The sequence below is a fragment of the Spermophilus citellus genome, assembly GCF_964194105.1.
Source record: "Spermophilus citellus genome assembly, chromosome: 11".
Lineage (NCBI taxonomy): Eukaryota > Metazoa > Chordata > Mammalia > Rodentia > Sciuridae > Spermophilus > Spermophilus citellus.
This window is the reverse complement of record NC_138192.1, coordinates 130,661,397-130,687,053: the sequence shown is the minus strand read 5'-3', so window position 1 is coordinate 130,687,053 and position 25,657 is coordinate 130,661,397. Positions and strand designations below refer to the sequence as shown.

At 41.8% G+C, this 25,657-nt stretch overlaps 1 protein-coding gene and 1 pseudogene across 2 annotated transcripts in view; both read right to left on the bottom strand.

The window, feature by feature from the left end:
• The window catches only part of LOC308631175 (UDP-glucuronosyltransferase 1A6-like), a gene marked incomplete at both ends in the record, with an annotated part of 53,092 nt that extends 36,331 nt beyond the window's left edge, over positions 1 to 16,761 (bottom strand). The window contains one exon of the mRNA XM_081262169.1: positions 15,907 to 16,761. Coding sequence (XP_081118295.1) covers positions 15,907 to 16,761 — 855 coding nt within the window. The remainder of the gene's footprint in view (positions 1 to 15,906) is intronic.
• Positions 16,762 to 21,763: 5,002 nt separating this feature from the next.
• On the bottom strand, positions 21,764 to 23,313 carry LOC308630955 (UDP-glucuronosyltransferase 1A9-like; annotated as a pseudogene). Its single transcript has 2 exons — positions 22,460 to 23,313; positions 21,764 to 21,802 (listed from the first exon to the last, which is right to left on the bottom strand). The product of its transcript is annotated as a UDP-glucuronosyltransferase 1A9-like (transcript).
• Between the last annotated feature and the right edge of the window lie 2,344 nt (positions 23,314 to 25,657).

Here is a 25,657-nt window from a genome sequence, read left to right as displayed (position 1 = left end):
AAGCCTGCCAGCCATCACCTGAGAGTCTAGACTTCCTTGAATCTTTTTCCCTCTCTAAGAGGGCCACCTGGAGAGAGCTCTGTGGGCCTGTGGCCCTCTGACCTCAGCTGTGTCCCCAGTCGTCCCCAGGGAGGAAGACCTGTCCATGCTCTCCCCCTCTCTTGACAACTTTTCTCAGAACAGAAAGGAAACATTAGTTGAACAGATGACAAATTCAAGGTTGCAAACAACACAGTAGCACCGTCCCCTCCCCTCGACATTCAGCTCCTCAGAGGGATTGCTGGAGAAAAAGTGCACTGCAGGAAGCCAAGCTGCACTACAAGAACCTGAGGCCACCCTCCCCGCGTGCCTCAGGTGAGCCTGTACTGCTAGGGGTTTTCTTTTATATGCAGCCCAAAATAGCCCCGAGGGATGGACGCTCTAAGAACATCTCCACTGAAGTGCAGCTGAGCACAGGCCCCCTGGCCCAGGCCAGCTGGCCTGGGTGCTTCCCTCTCAGCGGCCTCATCTACTTAGGGGAGGTTGCATCAGGATCTCTCCCAGGCCTGATGCAAGAGTTATATGAGATAATTCTTCTGTGTGCCAGAGGACAGGTCCCACAGAGGCCCTCTCTAGGGCTGTGATCAGGCATCTGGTCTCAATATGACATGAATTGAGGGCCATTCCGGTGGCCCAAGTAGCTCAATTCTCAATCAATTATAAGATCTTGGCTTGCCTTAGGGAAGAGGAGGGAAGTACAGGAAGAGGAGAAGAGACAGAAGAGCAGGTAGAAAAATAGACAAGGGAGAAAATGTGGAAGATAGCACATGGAGGATAGCACATGGAGGTTTGTTACCCAACAAGTTGAAACAAACAAACCAAAAACTGGTGGCTTACAGCATACCAGAGATAGGGTGGCCTGCACAATAGAAATGTATTGTCACCCAGCTCTGGAGGCTGGACATCTGAGACCAACTTACAACAGGGTTTGCTCCTTCTCAGTCTGGAATGGAGAATCTATGTGGACATCTCCCTGAGCCTATGGGGACTGCTAGCAGTCTTTGGTGTCCGTGGCTTTCTGGAAGCATCACCTGACCTCTGCCTATATCTTCACCTACTCTTCCATGTGTGTGTGTCTGTGCCCAAATTTTCCTATTTTTATAAGGACACCAGTCTATCGGGTCAGGAACCACAGCAATAGCCTAATTTTGACTAATTGCATCTGCAATGACTCTATGTCCAAATAAGGTCACATACTGAGGGGCTGTGTGTCAGGACTTCAACATATCCTGTAGGGGGAGGCAATTCAACCCACAACACCCACCCGCCATCTCCTGCAGTCCCAACACAGAAGGCAGGTGTGCCATCCTTCTACAGGTGAGAACCTGCGGCTTGCTACCCATGCAAAGGGCACCTCTTACTCCTGAACTTCGCCAGAAGACACAAAATTGGCTACTTCTAGATCTGCTTTTTGCTCCTGGACTTCTTTACTCTTGATAAATGACAATGCCAATTAAAACCAACCTGTGTAAGGAACTTAATTTGCTTTTTATTTACAATTCTAGAGCTGGGCAGTACCTCACTTTATAAAAGAGGAATGTCCTGACAAGCTGAGCCCAGGAGGTTTTACAGACAGAATAAAAAACAAGGAGAACACAAACAGAACAGAGCCAGAGTGGTGTTCTCAGCCCGGCCTCCTCAAAAAGCCTAGAGAAAAAACTCCCTTCTCACACTCGAACTCAGGCTCCTTCCTCTGCTCTCCCTGGCCCTCCTGATTTCTGGGGAGGCGATGTGGAACTCCAGCACCAGCCTCACCACCGTGCGTGGGCAACTTAGAGCTTGCCAAACGAGTGCCCTTCTGTGCCTTTCACTGAATGCACCCTCCACAATAACTGAGGGCCCCCAAAGCCTTGGTGCATGTGGGTCATGTCTGTGCATGGGAACGACGGCAGAGATGAAACTGACCCAGTTTTAAATACTTTCTCAGCGTATTTAACAGGATAAGCCCATTATATGTCAACATAATTACTTTTTTGAAAAATAACTACATCTCCCCTAACATACAGAAGTAGAAGAGGGGGACATTCGGTTACATCCTCACAGGCCCTTTAAAGCCCGGCCTCAGAATGCCAGCTGTACTGCCCTGTCTCCTCCTTCAGTCACTCTGCTGCAGTGTCACACACAGGCTCTGTGGCACCCTCAGGAGAAGGTGAGCACAGAAGCGGCAATGTCTCAGTGCTATTCTAACTAGCATTCCACTCTACACGCCCACTCCCATCTGGTGTAGATTAGGGTTGGAAGACGTCTACTATAAAGGCTCGAATAGAACACCTTTTAGGTTTCCAGGCCACCCTGTCTCTTTGGTAATGACTCAGCCCTGCCACTGTGGCAGGAGTGCCACCGCAGATGATAGCAACAGATGGGCTGGACGTGTTCCAGTAACATCCAGCCGTGGGCTAGAGTCGGCCTGTGGCTATCGTTTGCCAATCCCTGCTCGAGATGATGATGATGACTGAGTGGTCACTCCCTTCTTTTCAGGGCTGCTGGGGCCTTTAACCTCACCTTCCCTCATTATGAAACAGCCCAGCGACACTCCCAAGCCCCTTCCCTCCTTCACAAACCAACCTATTGCTTATTTACTGCTGTCTCTCCATTCCTGGGAGCGCCTTAAGGGCAGGGACCATGTTTGCTTTGTTCTCTGCTCATCCCCAGCATCCACAGCAATGTCTGGCATACAGTAGGCTCTCCATAAATCTTTGCTGAATGAATAAATGAGCATTGGGTTGGCCTGTCTGTCTCAATCTCACACCCCATGTTCATTCTTCATTGAAGTCAAGAGGATTCCCTCGTGAACCAGGAATGGGCCAAGACCACATGCTCCTTTTCAAGGAGTCGGTCCCTCCTCTGGAGCACATGCCTAAGGAAAAGCCAACCCTCCCCTTACACACTCTAGGTCAGCACAGAGCACTCCTGGGGCAAGAGGTGCAGCGACCTACCCTCACTGGAACCAATCCTGCTACACCAGCAGGACGTCCACAGGTCAGGTCATTCTGACCCCAAAAGAGTCATGTTGAGCTCAGGACTCCAGGGCTGCATCCCATGGGACTGTCCCCACTTCACATATCCACAACTCTGTATGACCTGCCTACATACCAGAGGTACCCATACTCACTTCCTGTCCTCAGTCCTTTACTAGAAAGTCACACAGACCAAGGAAATGGCCAGGGACTGGATTACCAGCAAGGGTATTCCACAGGATGCAGATGAACAGCCAGATGAAGCAGCAGCTTCTAGGGTGGGTGAAGGGGGACAGGATTCCCACTCTCCTCCCGCAGCGCCGCAGCCTCCCTGCCTTCGGCCACCTGCATCTCTCTGCATCCGACCTTGTTGTGTTTCCTGCAGGCTTCCTTCGCAATAGGCATGAGTGATTGAATCTCTGGCCATTGGTGACCAGCTCACCCTTCAGCCCCTTTCTCCTCTCTTCCCTCTAATCACCTGCTTGGTTCCTCTGGCAACTGACCCCCCCTTATGGGCTTTCCAAATTCCCGCATCAGCTAGACCCAGCTGTGGTTAAAGGGGCTTATTATGGACAACAACTCCATCTACCTTTATCCTCCCACCACTTAGGAAATTATAAGGGTTTTCAGTGCTCTGCGTAGGAAATGGGAAGAAATACCAAAGATTCATTTATCATTATATACCACAGTGTCACAACAGGTAATCTGTGGCTTGCCTTCAGGAAATTAAGACTGGAGAAGTCTGAGTCTACTCAGCACGTGGTGGCAGCCCTGGAGTAAGAGTCAAAAAGCCTGGTGTCTGCTTCTGCTCTGGCCACCCATCAACCAGTGGACAATTCATATGACTTGCAATTTCTCAATTCAGACCAAGGGTCAGGGGTTCACATTTGTTCTGCCTGTTTATGGCGCTGCTGAAAGGGTGCCCACAGAACAATAGGTGTGGAAAGGAGGCTATCCCAGTGACAGGTTGTTCCTGGAATTATTGGAACAGACTCACCCAGAGCTAGTCACGCACATTCGAACTGGCACACCAGGGCCTGTCCTAACCTGTGACTTTGACACTAGATGCAAGCTGGGGCCCTGTGGAGGAGAAGAAACCTGAGGAACAGATTGAAGGGCCATCCCATGAGCAGGGCTGGCCCCACACATCCAGCCAAGATGCATATTCATGTTCAAGCATGCAGAGACAGCTCTGTCTGGGCAGGGGCAGCCTCTAGGGCCTCTCCTAGGAGAGAGGTGCCAGCAGGGTGCCTATTTACAGTGACCAGTGGCAGCAGGGTGCCAGCATCCTGATTTGGTTCCACCCACACAGCAGTGAAACCCCAGTGAGGACTGCAAAGGAAGCACAGTGCAGGTTCACCTTCTGGGGCACACAGGAGCTAGGCAGGGTCCCTTGCCATCAGAACAAGTACCTCTGGAGAGAGAATGGCTCCCGGCTGAGGAAGGAGGAGCAGGAGGGCTCCAGTCCCAGGTGCACTGCATGGAGCCTCCCACTCTGCTGAGATTCATGGTCTGAACCCTTCCAAGCAGAGTTTTGCTCTGGAAACCAAGTGGCTTATGTTCTAACTCCAAGCAAGACTGAAGGGCCTAAGGGACTTGTCAGGAAGGAGATGAATAACAGGAAGTAACATCACTTGACACAGCATCACCAGAATGGTGCCCTGCAAGCTTCGATGGTGTTTGGAAATTCTTCTCTGTTGCCCCATGAGATTTGACTATCGTCTTTCTAGAATGAGATGTGTGTGTGTGTGTGTGTGTGTGTGTGTGTGTGTGTGTGTGTGTTCCACACTGGGCATTAGAGAGAATAATCTGACATGTCTGGTAGTCACAAGAGAAGGCCTGTCCTGGAGGCTGGTTCAGCCATGAGTGGTGGGGTCTCAATGCCCTTGGTGTGCAGACAAAGGCCGACCTTTCCTCAGATTTACTGCAGACCAGTGGTGCAGGCCTTGGGCATAAATCACTGCAGTGAGGACGCAGGTCCTGGGATGGAACCCACCTCTGTCTGAGGAGCATATTCCCCAGAGTGAAAGGAGGTCTCCTGGCACTTCAAGGAGAGAGGAGATGTTAACGTGTGCTGGGGCTATTTCCAGCAAGAGCAGAGAGGGGGCTGGAACAGTGGATCCTGGGGAGATGTCCACTTCCTGGGTACTACTCTTCTAGATGCTTGAATTGCCCCCAACCCATGACAAGGGGCCAGGAGCTACAAGAGCTCATAGGACCTACAGAACATTGATGCTTGAATAAAGAAAGAGGCTGAATCCAGGATACTAAAATGGCAAAATCAAATTAATTTGCATCTTAGTAAACAGTTTTAAAAATAAAACTTTATGACAATAAATCCATGACCATCCTGCTCATTGGGTTACATAGATAGTGTACCTGATATGGGCTGCAATCTCTTTCACTTGATTGGGGTTGTGTAACTGTGCCATCAGATTTCTCTTGGCGCAGGTCCAAAATGGTCAAGTCTGAATCACACATGATGGTACCAGGCTGTATAGAGTCATTTGCAATGGGCACCTTCCTACTAGGGGCTGTGACTATGACTTTCCCTGAGACTTGCAGCAATGTCACAGGTGGTCCCAGAGTCCATAAGCAGTGTGGAGGGGCCTAGGCCAGTAACAAAGCCATAACAGAAGGACTGCTAAGAGGATGCAGAACTTTCTCTCACTTGTGTTTATTGTAGGCACCTTGGGATACTAGGGATGAGAAGGAGGCATGACAGGGTTCTAAATATTTAAAAACTCATGCCATTGGACTTCTTGCTGCCCCTGACATCTTCTCAGCTCAACACATTGATTAGTTCTCTTTACACCCTTTACTGTTGTCTCAGACTATGTTTCACAATTCGTAACTGACTAAAGTCTGCCTTTCTGTTAGACAACACACTCTGCCAGGAAAAGCCATGCTCATTTGATGATGGCCACATCCCAGCACTCTGTAGGTACTGCAGCTTTCAATAGATTTTTTTGAATTAAGGATCCTTCACATTAAATAATGAAAAAATAGTCAATTGATGTTATTCTGTAAAACGACCAAAACCAACCCATGTCTACTGAGGGGTTAAAATAAGTTCTACTCAATGTATGTATAATATGTCAAAATACACTCTACTATCATGTACCTCGATAAAGAACAAACTTAAAAAGAACTAAGAAAAACATTTGAAGGGATTAAAATTTTAAAACATCATATGGAGAGAATGTTTATATGCATTAGGCTTAGAAAGACCTAAACAAGTTAAAATATAGAAACCATTCAAAATAAATTTAACAGGTTGAATCTCCAAAAGTGAAAGTGACAAAAGGTGAAGAACAATCAATATAAAAATATTTTCAGCACATATAGAAAAAGCTGTCTTAACCTAGTACTCAAAAGGTTTATAGCAATTAGTTATAAAAAGATATATAGCCATATAAAAATGATTTTAAAATGTGATTCTATAATTCATAAAAGAAAATGCAAATGATCAATACATCTATAAAAATAGGAAATGAAAATTGAAGCAGCTACACTCAATACTATTGCCCCCCAAATTAACCAAGTTTTAAAAGTTGGACAACATCTTGAGCTGGAGGGTATGGGAAAAGTACAACTCTCATATATCATTGATCTTAGTGTGAGGTGGCTCAAGATTTGAAATTGGTTTCTCAAGTTTATCAAAATATAATATGCCTGTACCTTTTGACCCAGGCACCTTTCTCCTAGGGCACTAGTCTACTGAGATAAGGACATGAATGTAGAAATAGTTGCGTTCAAAGAAAGTATTTACGAATGTTTGCTACAATGTTATTCACGAGAGCAAAGAAAACCCTAAATATCTATCAATACAGATTGGTTAAAAAAAACTAAGGTACGTTCAAAATAAAGAAATTATATGATTATTAAAAGAGCATGTTAAATCTGTGATTATTGACTTTTAATGATATCTATGATTTATTTGCAAGTGAAAAATAAAGTAAAGAACATTGTATCTAGCCTGACACTTACTCTATTTTAATGAATAAGTGTGAGAGGCCTCAATCCTGTCCAAGTAGACATCTCAAACACTGTAATTGTCCAAACAGGGAATAGATCTTCAGAATGGACTGAACAGAAGCCATCATTATATCCAGCCAGCAGCTCCACCTGTTAGTAGAACCTGGTCAGCAGATGCACCCAAGATAAATGCAAAGGCAGAGGCCCAGTCATCCAGGAATATGCAATATGCCTGTACCATTTGACCTAGGCACCTTTCTCCTAGGGCACTAGTCTACTGAGATAAGTATAGGAATGTGGAAATAATTGAGTTTAAAGAAAGAATAAGCCCTTCCTGCCCAGGGTGGTGTTAGCCAGCCCTTCCAGAAATATACACTAGAAGTACAGAACTATCCCTGCCAAAGAACACCTCTATATTCCACAAGAGGGGGCTGCCTCTTCCAATGAGTAGACAACAATACAAAAACGCGAGTATTACAAGGAATCATCAAATCATGATACTGCCAAAAGAAATTAATAAAGTTTCAATAATAGACACCAAAGAAACCAAGATTAGGAAACAACTGACAAAGACTTCAGAATAATACAAAGTTCAACAAACTATACAAATATATGAACAGAAAATTTAATGACATCTGGGAAACAGTACATGAAAAAAGCAAGTTGAACACTAGAGACATAAAAAAGAGCCAAATGTAAATCCTAGACACAAAATAAGAACCAGATGTGAATCCAAACACAGAAGTAATAGGGAGACACTGGACTTGAATGACACGTAAGACCAAAGGCATATAACAGAACATTCCATTCAGTGGGAAGAAAATAATCTGGAATTAGGTAGAGGTAGGGGTTGAGATATCCGCAAACACACTGAAAACCACTGAATTGTATATTTTCAAAATGTGGACTTTATAGTATGTGGATTATACACTATTTTTTTAAAGAATGTCCAGATTTTGAATCAGGCTCTCTCGTTTACCAGAAGTATAACCATGGGTAATTCAATCAACCTCTGGTGCCTCAGTTGCATAATCTGCAACATAGGTGCTACAAATAATTCTGACCAAAGTGCAGCATTATACAAATATAACATTTGTTATATTTCCTTTGTAAACTCTCCCTGGGAGGAACATGTCACTCACCAAAAGTTTCAACAATTCATGGGAGGCTCACAACAAGAGGAGAATTGTTGACATCTGATAAAGGTGTTTTGAAGAGAGTCTGAAGGCATGGTTAATTTACCACCACTGTGGAGGTTAGAAATAATCATGCTTGAGGGATTCCAACATGGCAGTGGGCGCGGAGAGATCAAGTCTCTGACCTCTTCAGCTGTGCAGGCATAGGGAGTCGTAAACAACCTAAATCTGTTTGCTCAGGATCACTAGGCAATGCTGAGCTGACGTGGATCTGGGGCGAACAGTCTGGGCCTCTCAGAACACACACTGAGCCCGGATCAGCTGAATTCAAGCTCCCGTTCGCCTGCTTCCCGCAGACAAACAGCTGTGACTCAGCACTAATCCATCCAGCTGAAACAACTGGTCAGCCCTTCTGATCCTACGGAGGTAAATGCCTACCGAGCCTTCATAGGTAGTGGCCACAGGTTTGAAACGGGGCTTGGGAGAGACAGTAAGGACCCACCCGTTGCATTGGTCACCCGGCAAAGGGAAACGAACTGTCGCCATTTGCAAGAGATACCACCATGGCAGAGAACTGACGTCATCAGACTGCGGCGGAGGAGATAACTTCATTGAAACCTGCAGCTACAGGTGTGTAATTCCCTAGCCTTCCCTCTCCACACATCGGGGAAACCTTAGGGGCCCCTCCCAGCTCTCCCGTAAGGGCCCCTCCCAGCTCTCCCGTGAGCGCGATAGCCAGCCCGAGTGAATCAGAGGTGGAGCGGGACCCACGGCGCGGAACTACTGCTCCCACCAGGGCTGACTGCTGAGGCCTCTTGCACCAGCTACCGGGGGCGTGGCTACCGGAGGGCAAGTAAAATTCGCTGAGGATTCTCAGCCCCAAGCTCTACAAACTTAGGGTCTGAGGGAATGGCAAACAGGGAGAGTGTGCCCAGTCATTCATGAAAACAGGGCTCCCGGGAGCAGCAGACCTGGCGTGTAGCCAGTATTGTGATGAGCGGCACCCGTGAGAGGGGCCTGGCTAGAGGAAAAGTGGGAAGTGACTAGACACAAGAGGAGGCGCTAGACACTCAGGATTGGAGACTTGCCCAGTCTGGGAGGAGCTGCTGCACAGTGATTGGTTCCCGAGTATTGACAGGAGAAACTTGACCTGGTGGGCACAGCGCCACCTACTGGAAGAGAAGTTAATCAAACTCTAAGACTGCATTTATTAGTTTTTTTTTTCTTTTTTTTCTTTTCTCTTTTTTTTTTTTTGATTTGGGTTTTTCTTTCATTTTCATTTTTCTTTCTTGTTTTTTTTTAAATTTTTTTTTACAATTTTTTTAAAATTTTTTTTTCTTCTAATTTTAATTTTAATTTTTTTATTTTGTTTTTAAATTTTTTTATTTTTTTATTTCCTATTTTTTTCTTCTTTTGTCTTTTCATTTCTCTTATCCCCCCTTCCTTGAATTCTACCTGCTTACTCTCATTCTCTTTAGTGACTTCTTCCCTTCCCTTCTAATACCTTTCCTCCCAAGCATCAAATAAATTTATAAGAGTAAACAGTAACTCAGCAGTCAAACAGAACAAGAAGTAACATGAACAGCTTCAAAAAGCAAGGAAGAAAAGGAGTACAAACAATGCAGGACAGCCTAAATATTCAGGAGGACCTAGAGTCATCAGAAAAAATGGTCATATAAAGAACTCAAGGAACACCTTAGACAGATGGAATGGAACCTTAAAGAGGATACAAGACAGCAAATTCAAGCAGCGAAAGAACACATTGAGAATGAATTACATAAACAGATAAAAGAAGAAGTTAAGCATCTTTATCAGGAGATAGAGATTATAAAAAATAATCAAACAATAATTCTAGAAATGAAGGAAACGATAAACCAAATTAAAAACTCAATTGAGAGTATCACTAAGAGAGTGGAGCAAGTAGAAGCCAGAACGTCAGATAATGAAGACAAAATATATCATCTTGAAAAGAGTCTAGCTAACTCAGAAAGGCTGGTAAAAAATCACGAGAAAAACATCCAAGAGTTATGGGATAACATAAGAAAACCAAACTTACGAGTCATCAGGATAGAAGAAGGTACAGAGATTCAAACCAAGGGAATGAGTAACCTGCTGAATGAAATAATTACAGAAAACTTTCCAGAAATAAAAAAGGAAACAGATATACAAATTGAAGATGCATACAGGACACCGAGCACACAAAATCACAGTAGACCAACGCCAAGACAAATTGTTATGAAGATATCCAATATACACAACAAAGAGAAAATATTAAAAGCTACAAGAGAAAGGAGACAGATTACATTCAGGGGTAAACCAATAAGGTTAACAGCGGATTTTTCATCACAGACACTGAAAGCAAGAAGGTCATGGAACAATGTATTTCAAACACTGAAAGACAATGGATGCCAACCAAGAATTCTGTATCCAGCAAAATTAAGCCTCAGGTATGACAACGAAATAAAAATCTTTCATCATAAACAAAAGTTAAAAGAATTTGCAGCCAGAAAACCAGCATTGCAAAGCATTTTGAGCAAAACACTACACAAGGAAGAAATGAAAAACAATAACCAAAATCATCAGTGGGAAGTGCCTCAGTAAAGACAGAGGGCGAGGGGAAAGATAATCATGGAGAAACAAACTAAATTTTTTTAAAAAAGGATAAACAATCAAACATGGATGGAAGTTCAAACCATATATCAATAGTAACTCTGAATGTTAATGGCTTAAACTCTCCAATAAAGCGACATAGGCTGGTATCATGGATTAAAAAAACAAATCCAACAATATGCTGCCTCCAGGAGACACATCTGATTGGAAAAGACATACACAGGCTGAAGGTGAAAGGATGGGAAAAAATATACCACGCACACGGTCCTCGTAAGCAAGCAGGGGTGGCCATCCTCATATCGAATAAAATCGACTTCAAGACTAAGTTAATCAAAAGGGATAAAGAAGGTCATTATATACTGTTAAAAGGAACCATTCACCAACAAGACATAACAATTATCAATATTTATGCACCAAATAATGGTGCTGCGACATTCATAAAACAAATTCTCCTCAAGTTCAAGAATCAAATAGACCACAACACAATAATTATGGGTGACTTCAACACACCTCTCTCACCATTGGACAGATCCTCCAAACAAAAGTTGAATAAAGAAACTACAGAACTCAATATCACAATCAATAACCTAGACTTAACTGACATATATAGAATATATCAACCAGCATCAAATGGATATACTTTTTTCTCAGCAGCACATGGATCCTTCTCAAAAATAGACCATATATTATGCCATAGGGCAACCCTCAGTAAATATAAAGGGGTGGAGATAATACCATGCATTTTATCTGATCCTAATGGAATGAAACTGGAAATCAATGATAAAAGAAGGAAGGAAAAATCCTACATCACATGGAAAATGAACAATATGTTACTGAATGATCAATGGGTTACAGAAGACATAAAGGAGGAAATCAAAAAATTCTTAGAGATAAATGAAAATACAGACACAACATATCAGAATCTATGGGACACAATGAAAGCAGTTTTAAGAGGAAAATTCATTGCCTGGTGGTCATTCCTCAAAAAAAGAAAAAAACCAACAAATAAATGAGCTCACACTTCATCTCAAAGCCCTAGAAAAGGAAGAGCAAAACAACAGCAAATGTAGCAGAAGGCAAGAAATAATTAAAATGAGAGCGGAAATCAATGAAATTGAAACAAAAGAAACTATTGAAAAAATTAACAAAACTAAAAGTTGGTTCTTCAAAAAAATAAATAAGATCGACAGACCTTTAGCCATGCTAACGAAGAGAAGAAGAGAGAGAACTCAAATTACTAACACACGGGATGAAAAAGACAATATCACAACAGATGCTACAGAAATACAGAAGACAATTAGAAATTATTTTGAAAACCTATATTCCAATAAAATAGAAGATAGTGAAGACATCGATAAATTTCTTAAGTCATATGATTTGCCCAGACTGAGTCAGGAGGATACACACAATTTGAACAGACCAATATCAATGGATGAAATTGAAGAAGCCATCAAAAGACTACCAACCAAGAAAAGCCCAGGACCGGATGGGTATACAGCGGAGTTTTACAAAACCTTTAAAGAAGAATTAATACCAATACTTTTCAAGTTATTTCAGGAAATAGAAAAAGAGGGAGCTCTTCCAAATTCATTCTATGAGGCCAACATCACCCTGATTCCGAAACCAGACAAAGACACCTCAAAGAAAGAAAACTACAGACCAATATCTCTAATGAACCTAGATGCAAAAATCCTCAATAAAATTCTGGCGAATCGAATACAAAAACACATCAAAAAAATTGTGCACCATGATCAAGTAGGATTCATCCCTGGGATGCAAGGATGGTTCAACATATGGAAATCAATAAATGTTATTCACCACATCAATAGACTTAAAGATAAGAACCATATGATCATCTCGATAGATGCAGAGAAAGCATTCGACAAAGTACAGCATCCCTTTATGTTCAAAACATTAGAAAAACTAGGGATAACAGGAACTTACCTTGACATTGTAAAAGCTATCTATGCTAAGCCTCAGGCTAGCATCATTCTGAATGGACAAAAGTTAAAGGCATTCCCTCTAAAATCCGGAACAAGACAGGGATGCCCTCTATCACCACTTCTATTCAATATAGTTCTCGAAACACTGCCCAGAGCAATTAGACAGACGAAAGAAATTAAAGGCATAAAAATTGGAAAAGAAGAACTTAAATTATCACTATTTGCAGATGACATGATTCTATACCTAGAAGACCCAAAAGGGTCTACAAAGAAACTACTAGAACTAATAAATGAATTCAGCAAAGTGGCAGGATATAAAATCAACACGCATAAATCAAAGGCATTTCTGTATATCAGTGACAAAACTTCTGAAACGGAAATGAGGAAAAACACTCCATTCACAATATCCTCAAAAAAAAATAAAATACTTGGGAATTAACCTAACAAAAGAGGTGAAAGATTTATACAATGAAAACTACAGAACCCTAAAGAGAGAAGTAGAAGAAGATCTTAGAAGATGGAAAAATATACCCTGTTCATGGATAGGCAGAACTAACATCATCAAAATGGCGATATTACCAAAAGTTCTCTATAGGTTTAATGCAATGCCAATCAAAATCCCAACGGCATTTCTTGTAGAAATAGATAAAGCAATCATGAAATTCATATGGAAAAATAAAAGACCCAGAATAGCAAAAGCAATTCTAAGCAGGAAGTGTGAATCAGGTGGTATAGCGATACCAGATTTCAAACTATATTACAGAGCAATAGTGACAAAAACAGCATGGTACTGGTACCAAAACAGGCGGGTGGACCAATGGTATAGAATAGAGGACACAGAGACTAATCCACAAAGTTACAACTATCTTATATTTGATAAAGGGGCTAAAAGCATGCAATGGAGGAAGGATAGCATCTTCAACAAATGGTGTTGGGAAAACTGGAAATCCATATGCAACAAAATGAAACTGAATCCCTTTCTCTCGCCATGCACAAAAGTTAACTCAAAATGGATCAAGGAGCTTGATATCAAATCAGAGACTCTGCATCTGACAGAAGAAAAAGTTGGCTTCGATCTACATATTGTGGGGTCGGGCTCCAAATTCCTTAAAGGACACCCATAGCACAAGAGTTAATAACAAGAATCAACAAATGGGACTTAATTAAACTTAAAAGTTTTTTCTCAGCAAGAGAAACAATAAGAGAGGTAAATAGGAAGCCTACATCATGGGAACAAATTTTTACTCCTCACACTTCAGATAGAGCCCTAATATCCAGAGTATACAAAGAACTCAAAAAATTAGACAATAAGATAACAAATAACCCAATCAACAAATGGGCCAAGGACCTGAACAGACACTTCTCAGAGGAGGACATACAATCAATCAACAAGTACATGAAAAAATGCTCACCATCTCTAGCAGTCAGAGAAATGCAAATCAAAACCACCCTAAGATACCATCTCACTCCAGTAAGATTGGCAGCCACTATGAAGTCAAACAACAACAAGTGCTGGCGAGGATGTGGAGAAAAGGATACACTTGTACATTGCTGGTGGGACTGCAAATTGGTTCGGCCAATTTGGAAAGCAGTTTGGAGATTCCTGAGAAAGCTGGGAATGGAACCACCATTTGACCCTGCTATTGCCCTTCTCAGACTATTCCCTGAAGACCTTAAAAGAGCATGCTACAGGGATATTGCCACATCGATGTTCATAGCAGCACAATTCATAATAGCTAGACTGTGGAACCAACCCAGATGCCCTTCAATAGATGAATGGATAAAAAAAAATGTGGCATCTATACACAATGGAGTACTATGCAGCAATAAAAAATGACAAAATCATAGAATTTGCAGGGAAATGGATGGCACTAGAGCAGATTATGCTTAGTGAAGCTAGCCAATCCCTAAAAAACAAATACCAAATGTCTTCTTTGATATAATGAGAGCAACTATGAACAGAGCAGGGAGGAAGAGTAGGAAGAAAAGAGTAACATTAAACAGAGACATGAGATGGGAGGGAAAGGGAGAGAAAAGGGAAATTGCATGGAAATGAAGGGAGACCCTCATTGCTATACAAAATTACATATAAGAGGTTGTGAGGGGAATGGGAAAAATAAACATGGAGAGGAATTACAGTAGATGGGGTAGAGAGAGAAGATGGGAGGGGAGGGGAGGGGGGATAGTAGGGGATAGGAAAGTTAGCAGAATACAACAATTACTAATAGGGTATTATGTAAAATTGTGGATGTGTAACCGACGTGATTCTGCAATCTGCATTTGGGGTAAAATTGGGGGTTCATAACCCACTTCAATCTAATGTATGAAATATGATATGTCAAGAGCTTTGTAATGTTGTGAACAACCAATAAAAAAATTTTAAAAAAAGAAATAATCATGCTTGAAAGTACACATTATCCACTTAATAATGGCTACTGTCAATTCATTGCCATATACCAGACAGTCTGCATGCATTATCATAGTTCACCTGGGTAGCAGCTCTGTGTGGTGTACTGTTTTACCTCCATTCATTCAAATTAGAAACTGAGGTTTTTACCCAAGTGTCGGGGACTAGAAGGAAATTCTCCTTCAAAGATTAGCCTGACAGCCCCCTGGGAGACATCCTGCCTGGGAGGCATCCTGCAGCTACCTATCTCCCTGGAACATCCTGCGGTTATCAGGGTCATCAGACATCTTGCAGCTGGCAGTTTTACCACCCACATCCAGCAATTGCTGATTAGAGAGCTTCCCCATCCCCAGCATATAAATACCCCTGTGTGAACAATAAAAGTCTGCAGCTTGATCAGACTCCTGTCTTGCTGTCAACCTTCATGTCTCTTGTCCCTTCATTCCTCCCCATCTAGGTTCGCTGCCCACGTTGATGTATCCTGCCGGACGGGACACCCAAGGGTATGTAACTTTTAGGGCTGGGGAATCTATGAACTCAAGATTGGATGACTCCAGGATCCAGATTCTCAAAACTATATTGAACCATCTTTTAAAATACTCCATGTCACTCCTCACATCTTGTAAAACCTAAAGGCCCAGCAAACTATGGGGACCCTACTTCTCCCTTCCCTGACACTGAGAGGCCTTTGAGAGAAGATGGCACAAAATAATCTGTTGAACCAGGAAGAAATTCCAAACAGACCCACTATAAATAAAGAATCACAGCTCAGGAAAGAATCTTTCTTAACGCCCAAAGCCAGGGTTCCCTCAGTGTGCTAAGGGAGACACACATACCTTGGCCAGTGGCTTCCCCTGGTGGCAGTTGATTCCACCAATGAAGATCATATTGGGCATCACAGGTCTGGGATAGTCTAAAACAAAGTCAGTTCGCAGCAACCAAATGGATACTTGGCTGAAGAGATCATATGGTGTGACAGGGGCTTGGAGAATTTCAGAGGCGCTTTCCAGGGTGGTTTTCAAGAAATATGGGCAAAACAAACGCTCCCCCAAGTGGTTTATAAGGTTCTGTACTCTCTCCTTGAAAGTCATGGCATCTGAGTAACCAAAATAAAGTCTGGGAATGTAGGACAGAGGACTGGGGCACTGAGCACCTTCTTCAAGGTAATGGCAGAACACTCCCCTGGTGAAGACCACAGATGGGAGTGAAAAGTACTTGGCAATAATGAGACCACACACGTCAAAAGGATCCATAAACACTGCATCAAAAGAGCTCTCCTGTAAGTATTCTACTAACTTCTTGTCATTAAACAAACTCCTACAATGGGTAAAATGTAGTTCAAAAAAACCATTGGACGAACCAAATAATGTAGACAATAAACGTTGGTCTGGATTTTTCATTTGAGTCTCAACGAAAACTTTGAACGCATGTTCCAAGTCCTCCAGAGTATAAGAAGTTGAATAAGTCTTCACCGTAAAATTCAATGACTGTCCCAGTTGCCAACTCACCTTTGGCATGACAGCAACCACCTCATTCCCTCTGTGGACGAGTTTCTCCACAACTGACCGCATGGTAAACCAGTGGCTGCCATCCATGGGCACCACCAGCAGCTTGCCTGCCTGGGCAGAGCCAGATGCCAGCAGCAGACACACACACAGAGGAAGGGCGGCAGGCAAAAGAGCAGGAGCCATGGGATAGCTAAGCCCCCACAATCCAGCTGCTTGGATTCTATGCTCAGGGACTACAGTAGGCAGAAGAAGTACAGGCACAAAATCTGTGTCAGGAGAGGGTGTGTATTCATAAGTTCATTAAAATAATTTACACCCACTGCCAATTGTTTACTCAGAAGAGCAATAATAAATGAGCAGCATTTGCTGAGGTGTCTACCAGTCGGTTTTCCAGAGAGGAGTAGCTTCATGATCTCTGCCTTGAGGAGAATCATGCCCTGTTGCAACATGACTTTAGAAACAGAGTCACTAGGTAAGGTGTTTGGACCTTGAAGACTCAGAGAGATAAAAATGAAAGGTAATTTGACTCAAGCTTGATTTATCTTCAGATCAGCAAGGGCCCTTGCTGAGAACTGATCAAGGAAACACTGGCATCCTGAGCTCCTCACAGGCACTGAGTGCTGTTCACAAACCACTCTGCCGTGGATAGGCATTGCTGCTTGTCCTGTTTTCTCTCTCACCCTTCTGAGGCCTCTGAAATGCTAACATGAGGCCAACAACATGAGGCTACATGGATCAGTCAGGGGATCTGGTGGAAGGTGATAATCATCTGTTTTATTTATTTTTGTAATTACTAACTCTTTATTATATCAGGTCAATGAATTCTGGAGGTTTATTTTTGTCATCCATAAAATGGGGAGAACATGATACACCTTGCTGGACTTTGTGAAAATCAGAATTAATCCATGGCTACTCGATATTAATAGTAATTATTAAATGTATGACTTTGCTTAGCAAAATATATGTAACTATCTATCATTCATTACTCTGCTGAAGGCTGGAGATTTGTTTGTTTTTTATTAGAGCTTTATAGATATACATAGTATTTGGGTCATCCCAGCAAACTCAGACAGCATATAAATCCATTCCAGATCATGATCCCCTCTTTTCTCTCCCCCTTTTCCCTCCAGTCCTCCCCCTCTCTGGTTCTCCTTCCTCTACTCTACTAGACTTCCTTTCACTCACATATTTATTTATTTATATTTGATTGGTTCTTTTTATTATCCTATCCTTCCCTCTCCCTTTTCCTTTATTTTACTCTAATTTCCACATATGAGAGGAAACTTTTGACCTTTGAGTTTCTGAGTTTGGCTTATTTCACTCAGGATGATATTCTCCATTTCCATCCATTTAACAGAAAATGCCATAATTTCATTTCTTTTAATGGCTGAATAGGATATATATACATATACATATATATGTACCACAATTTCTTGATTCCATAATTTAGCTACTGTGAATTGTGCTGCTATAAATATTGAGGTGGCTATATTGATGTAGTATACTGATTTTAGCTCTCTGGGGAAAATACCAAGGAGCAGGGCAAGCTGCATCATATGGTGGCTCCATCCCTAATTTTTTGAGGAATCTCCATACTGCTTTCCAGAGTGGTTAAACTAGTCTGTAGTGCCACCAACAATGTGCAAGTGTACCTTTTACCCTACATCCTCACCAGCATTTATTGTTATTCATATTCTTGATCATATGATCATCTATTTTAAATAATTTCCCCTTGATATGTCCAATGCTGTGGATAGTCCACTACCCAAGCTTGCCAGAGCATTCTGATGAAATGCCTTGTTCTTTCTCACTTGCTTTTAAGTCCTAGCCAGGGATTTAAGCCTCTGCTAAAAGCTCACCACAATCATCAAAGGACTGTCATTCAAGAATCTATGCATTGTCATCCACACTCTACTGGGTGCCCCTTGAGTCATGGGATATGACTTAATGTTTTCACACTCTTCTAAAGGATCCACACTATGGCTTATACATAGCATATACAAGGAATATTTGTTGCATCAGACCCAATTACTTTGTGGAAGTTACCAGATACCTTCATGAGTGAACCTGGTGGTCCTTTTCAGAGAACACCCTGAAAAGCATTTAGAGAGGAATTCTACAGCCAACCTAGGTCTATCGTCCTAGTTAGAACATACGATGGCTTCTTCTAGGACCCTAACTGTTCTTCGACATTTGTTTCATCAACTATTACCTTTGTCACTTGGCCACTTTCAGATGATTGTCCTTGAGAAATAAAAATGATTAGAGTGATGTCTGCAAGACAGAAATTTAGGACAACTCAGGCGCCCCTCCCCCTTGAAGAATGTTCACCCTGTATCTACCCACTGTCTAGAACTCCTTTTGTAAACCCCAGAACTTAGAAAGAAGCCTGAGACAAGTTTATGGTCCTCAGAACTTAATAAAATCCAAATTAGAAGGGTAAAAAGAATGTTTTCACTCCAATTGTGCTACCCCACTGCCTACCCCAAATTGGCACATCACCAGTTGTGAAGGATTTTCCTGGGGAAAAGAGAAAGACAGTCATCCAGCTATCCTAGCACCACAAGAAGCTTCCCAGGAAGCCCATTTTTGTCTCTTCTCACAGAGAACATGGAAAGGTGTGTCTAATCTACCTGTGGTCAGGTAGAAACAAAAAAGGAGGCAGAGGTCACAGGGCTCAGAAAAGATCTTGGTGGTACCACAGTTTGCTGCCTGTTGCGGCACTTGATCAGAGGTATCTGACAACCCCACAGAATACTCACAAAGTTGAGCTCCTTACCTTCTGAAGCATGAAGGAAAATCATCCTACCTTGAGTCCCTAACCTGGGTGTCCCAGCCCAACCACAGAGTTGTCCAATGAACCTCCAGGGCAGGAAGCTATCCTCCTCAACCCATTCCAAATAACCCATCAGTAGGCTGAAAAGATATTCTCACTAAATCCCTAAAAATATGTCAAGAGAATCTGATTCTGCTATAAGGTCTTTTGAACATGGAAGACGGTACAATAGCCAATAGAAATGAATAATCCATCCATAAAAAAACTGAAGTGAGACATCAGGCATTGAACATTTATTACTATGTACATACCAATATTATTAATTCTTGTATTGGTCAGGATTTTACAAGTCTAAATGATTGAATCCCAATTTAAACTGCCTAGACATGCTGTTTCATTACACAGTGTTTGGAAATATATGCTCCAATGAACAAAATAAGTCATTCTTTGGTTTGAATCCTAAAGATCTAGTGTTAATGGCTTGGCCCCCATGGTGATGCTCTTGGGAGGTGATAGAACCTTAAAGCGGTGGGGGAGCTCAAGGGAGGTCCTTAGGTCATTGGGGTGTGTACTTGAAGGGCATTGTGGAATGCCAGCCCCTTCGTATCTTGCTCTTTGCATCCAGGCTCCTGAGGTGCATAGTTTACCCCACCAAGACTTCCACAATGTACCACTCAAACCAGAGATACAAAGTGATGGGACCACTCAATGTGAGACTGAAAACTTTAGACCCAGTAGCCAAAAACAAATCTTTTCTCTAAATAGGTTAATTGCCTTGGGTATTTCATAACAGTAACATGAAGCTGACTAATACAAGTAGTACAAAAATCATGGAACAAATTACTTGCAGAGGCAGAATCTCAAAAAAAAATCATAAGAGAAATTAGAAATATGAGTACATACAACATAAATGAAGAAAATCCAAAGCTGCACTTTACCAACAAACACTACAAAATTGAAATATAAATTGCCTGGGGAAAATAGTTTCAAAGATAGCAAAATGCCTGGGAATATATTTTAAGAAAAATGCTTACATAAATAATATGACTTTTTACCAAGGGGCGTTAAAGAATATATGTGAATAAATTAAATGTATTACATTATCCTAAACAAGAGGACAAAAGCAAAAAGCAAAACATGTCAATCACTTTTTAACAAGAAGAATATTTAATGTAATATTAAGAGAATCCCTAATGGTTTGTTTTTATTTCTTAGAATGAAACAAAATAATTTTCAATTATATGAAGGAGAATACATTATGAGAAATTCAGAAATAAAAATAATAACTATAAGGTTTGACTAACAGATATTAAAACTTACTAAAAAGTTACTTAATCAAAACATGGTATCACAGCATGAATGGGTAAATAAGTTGGTAGGACAAAACAGAGTTCAGAAGCAGATACAAAGAACATAAAAAATTAAAACTTGATAAAGATACATTTCAATTCCATAGATAAAGAATGGAATTATTCTAAAAGTTGTGGGACGATGGACTATACTTTGAGAAAATAATTAAAATTAGATCCTTATTCTGTATAAATTAAAGATCTCACTAAAAATAATGTCATCAATATTGGAGGACTTTATTGTTTATATATGCTAGACCTGAAAGACATAAGCAATTTGAAATCCAGAAACCAGTAAATGGAAGTTAAACAATTTAACTACTTAATGGGAAAACACTGGAGTCTGGGGCTGTAGCTCAGTGGCAGAGCACTTGCCTAACACTTGTGAGGCACTGGGTTTGATCCTTAGCACCACATGAAAATAATCAAATAAAATAGAGGCATGTTGTTCATTTACAACTTCAAAAAAAGTTTTTAAGTGAAAATACTGTATGACAAAGATGAAAAACAGCCAATGAAAAGTTATTTGCACTATACATATTTTAAAATGTTAAGTGTTGATATTCCTAATTCCATTATAAAAAAGCAAAAAGCCCTGTTTAAAAGTATTAACAAATGTGAATATGTAATTTACAAATGAGGATATGCAAATGGCCAATATATCTATGAAAACAGAATGTAAAAAGTACAGGAGATACACATAGTATTTTTCCCAGAAAATTAGCACATTTTAAAGTTATAAATTTGTTAAAGTTAACAAACTTTTAAAGTTTGACATCTGATGCTAGAAAAGTTATGGCCAAACTATAACCACAGCGTGGGTATACACATGTGACATATGCATACCATCAATCTCAGCAACTCTATGCCTATGATGCTGGCCTCCTGAGATAAAAGCAAAAACAAGGAAATATTTGAAGGCAAAGAAAATTTTTAAATGCTTACAAAACTTCTGTTCATAAAGTCAAAAGAAAAAAGGCTTCATTATCTATCACCATTGGTTAGGTAAAGTAAGAAAGATACAAAGTAAAGGTTTTAATGCTATCAACAAATGAAAACGTTACATCCATACCCACTGGCTGCTGAACATGTCAAATATCTGTTGGCAAATGAAAAATGCAAGCTCAAGAACACTATGTCCAGTCCATTATTGCACATTATTTTTTAAAAGTAGATATAAGTTTTGTATTAGATATCTTCATGTACATGAAAATTATCAAGAAATTGAGAAGATGCAGAAAAATACTGGAGCACTTTTCTTTATTTTGTTTTTAAAATATTTTATTTTTTTAGTTGTAGTTGGACACAATACCTTTATTTTATTTATTTATTTTTATGTGGTGCTGAGGATCGAACCCAGGGCCTTGCACATGCTAGGTTAGCGCTCTACCGCTGAGCCCCAGCTCCAGCCCAAGAGCACTTTTCTATAGGAGGAAACATAGTATTAAATAAAGGAATGTTTTGCCAGTGTAGTATGAGACACTATTAAAATGTGACCTGAAAAAAAAAAAAAGAAAAAAATACGACCATAATATTATATATAATTATATCAATTGCATATATGCATGGATCAATGAGGTTAGAATTCTAATGTTTGCAAACCTATAGTTAAATAAATTGAAAAAAATAATTCATGAAACCAGAAAGAAACACCAAGTATGACACATATAAATAACAAGTCACTGTTGAGAAAAGTTTCTCTTTTTAACATTCAAGGCCAAATTGTTCTCAGTGTGCTAAAGAAGAGACAACATACCTTGGGTAGTGGCTTCCCCTGGTGGCAGTTGATTCCACCAATGAAGATCATGTTGGGCATCACAGGTCTGGGATAGTCCAAAACAAAGTCACTTCGTAACAACCAAATAGATATTTGGCTGAAGAGATCACCTATTGTGACAGGTGTTGGGAGAATTTCAGAGGCGACTTCCAAGGCAGTTTGGAAAAAAAAGGGCAAAATAAATGCTCTTCCAAGTATATTAGATGATTCCTTACTCTCTCCATGAAACTCAAAACATCTGAGGACATCATTAAAAATCTGGGAACATAAGACAGAGGACTGGGACACTGTGCACCATCTTCAAGGTGATGGCAAAACACTACCCTGGTGAAGACCACGGATGGAAGTGAAAAGTATTTGGCAACAACTAAGCCACACACATCAAAAGGATCCATAAACACTGCATCAAAAGAGCTCTCCTTTAAGTATTCCACTAGCTTCTTGTCATTAAACAAACTCCTACACCGTGAAAAAGTGATGTCAAAAAATGCTTTGGATGAACCCATTGCTAGACCATACATACTTTGTTCTGGAGTTTTCCATTGAGTGTCAGCAAAAATCTTGAAATCTCTGTCCAAGTCCTCCAGAGTGTAAGAAGTTGAATACGTCTTCACCGTAAAATTCAGTGACTGTCCCAGTTGCCAACTCACCTCTGGCATGACAGCAACCACCTCATTTCCTCTGTGGACGAGTTTCTCCACAACTGACCGCATGGTAAACCAGTGACTGCCATCCATGGGCACCACCAGCAGCTTGCCTGCCTGGGCAGAGCCAGATGCCAGCAGCAAACTCACACACAGAGGAAGGACGGCAGGCAAAAGAGCAGAAGCCATGTTATAGCTGAGCCCCCAACAATCCAGCTGCTTGGACACAAAGCTCAAGGGATACAGTAGGCAGAAGAAGTCCAGGTACTTAGATACCAGAACTGTTCACGTAGGTGTGCTCATCAATTTGTGAAAATGTATTATGCCTGCTGTCAATCATTTACTCAGAGGAGCCTTGATTAATGAATGACAACTATTGACCTATCCGGCTTATGTGTTTTCCAGGTTTATGATCTTTGCCTCCAAGGAGCATCATGCCCTGAACCACAATGTGACTTTAATAACAGAATTACTAGGCAATGGATTGGGACTTTGTCATCTGGAAGGATTAAAAGGCAAACCTCAATAAACATTACATTTTAGAATTTGTTCAAAGTAAAACCCAGACTTTATCTTCATAGCACCAGAGACTCTTTGCTCAGAATGAAATGGGAGATCCAGCTTCAAAGGAACTCCTGGAAGGGCCTCAGTCCTGATCTGCTCCCGGCCAGTGAATGTGGTTCACCACTGAATGTGCCATGGACTCACACTGCTGCTGTCTCTTCAACTTTCAACAGGAGTCATGCTCCATTCCCAAACCCTCTGAGGCCTCTGAAATGCCACAACAGGATTGAGAGCCCGCTACATTTGACCCCATGTGGCCACCATCTATAGGAACTCGCTTTCTCTTGACTCCTCCAGAGCAGCAGGTCATCACCTACTCAATGCTTGCCTCATAATGGAGAAGGCCTCTGACTTCCCATATGATTTCATGTCCCAACCAGAGACTTAGAGATCTGTTGTGGATCCATGACCCATGAGCCCTCCCTGAGGGATGTAAGTGCCTCTCTCCCACACTCTAGTGAGCATTCTTTGTGGACACAGGACACACAGTCTCCATGTTCTCACCCTCCTTCCACAGGACCCACACTGTGTCCAGCCAGAGAAAAGTACACAGCTACAGTTTGTTCCACTGGACTCAGCTACATTAGGCCATTTTACATACCTTCACAGGTGAGCACAGTGGCATTTCTCCAATAATACCACAGGGAGAGTCAAGAGAGCGATTCCACAGCCAAACTAGGGGCATCACCCTTGTTAGGAACACACGGTGGTTCCTTCAAGACCCTGGATGTTACCAGATACTGGCTGTATCACTGCTTTGGCAACTGTCATGTTACATCATTGTCTTTAGAGACTCAGAAGGAGGAGAGTGACAACAGCAATACGTGTGATCTGGAGTCTCAGAATCCACCTCCACACAGAAAGCTCAGTGAACAATCATCCTCAGACCAGGACATCTTTTGACACTCCAACACTTGGGCATAAGCCTGAGGCCACCCAACCAGTCTGCAGAACTGAGTCACACTTGGCTTGGAAGGGGAGGAAGAAGGTCTCACTCTGACAACACCATCCCCGCTCCTTCCCCAGACATCCACACCACCACACAGGATGCTCTCCCTGGAGCATGGCTCCACAGAAGGAAAGGAGACCTGCGGCCATCACCCAGCACCCTAGCATTCCATGATCCCTCCAGGACCCCACTCCACTATCACCTCAAAGGCAACCCTGGTGGAAATGGCAGTGAGGAGGCGGTGATCACGATGACCAGCGTGTGCACCTTGCTGGACCTTCAGTGTTGCTGTCAGCTAAGATGCTTCAACACAGAGACAGGCGAACCTCAGACCAGCAGAGCTGGTTGCCATAAAAAGCCCAATGGGAAGTTCAACCTAGCTTTGGTCCTAGATGGTTCCTTTCCTGCCCAGCTCAAAGTTCATCACATTCACCTCACCAACACAGGGATGGTCCCACTTTCTGGATTCCAAATTGTCAAAGGGATTACAAAGCCTTCAATTAGAAAGTCAAACAGTATCCCTAATCAGCAAAAAATCAGGGCCAATGACAGACCTCTCATAGAGAGATTCCCATCTCTGTGCATTTAAGACAAGTGTGGAGTTAGGCCTGCTACACCTCCAATACATCCAGCCACAAGGTACCCAAGGCTCCCCTCTGAAACAGAAGCATTCCTGAATTGTGCATGAGCATAGCCTCAGGCCATACCTTTCCTAAGAAAGGACTCTGAATAACCTCAGAACCCAGTCTGCACCCTCTGCTGAATAACAGACCCCAAAGACTAGAATGGCCACCCAGGTTATATATCATATAATCATCCTCTCCAGAAGCCACTGCAGTACTCAGCCAGGAGGCCCACTTGGTAGCACAGTCCAGATAATTGCTTCAAGAGAGAGTGGAGCTCAGCAGCTACCACCCCTGGTGTCAGAACAAAGGCATGTGGCTCACATGACTGAAGAGTGATCAACAGGCCTGCCCACCTATTGTGGTAACTAGCTCATCCTCTAGAGTCACAGTGTAG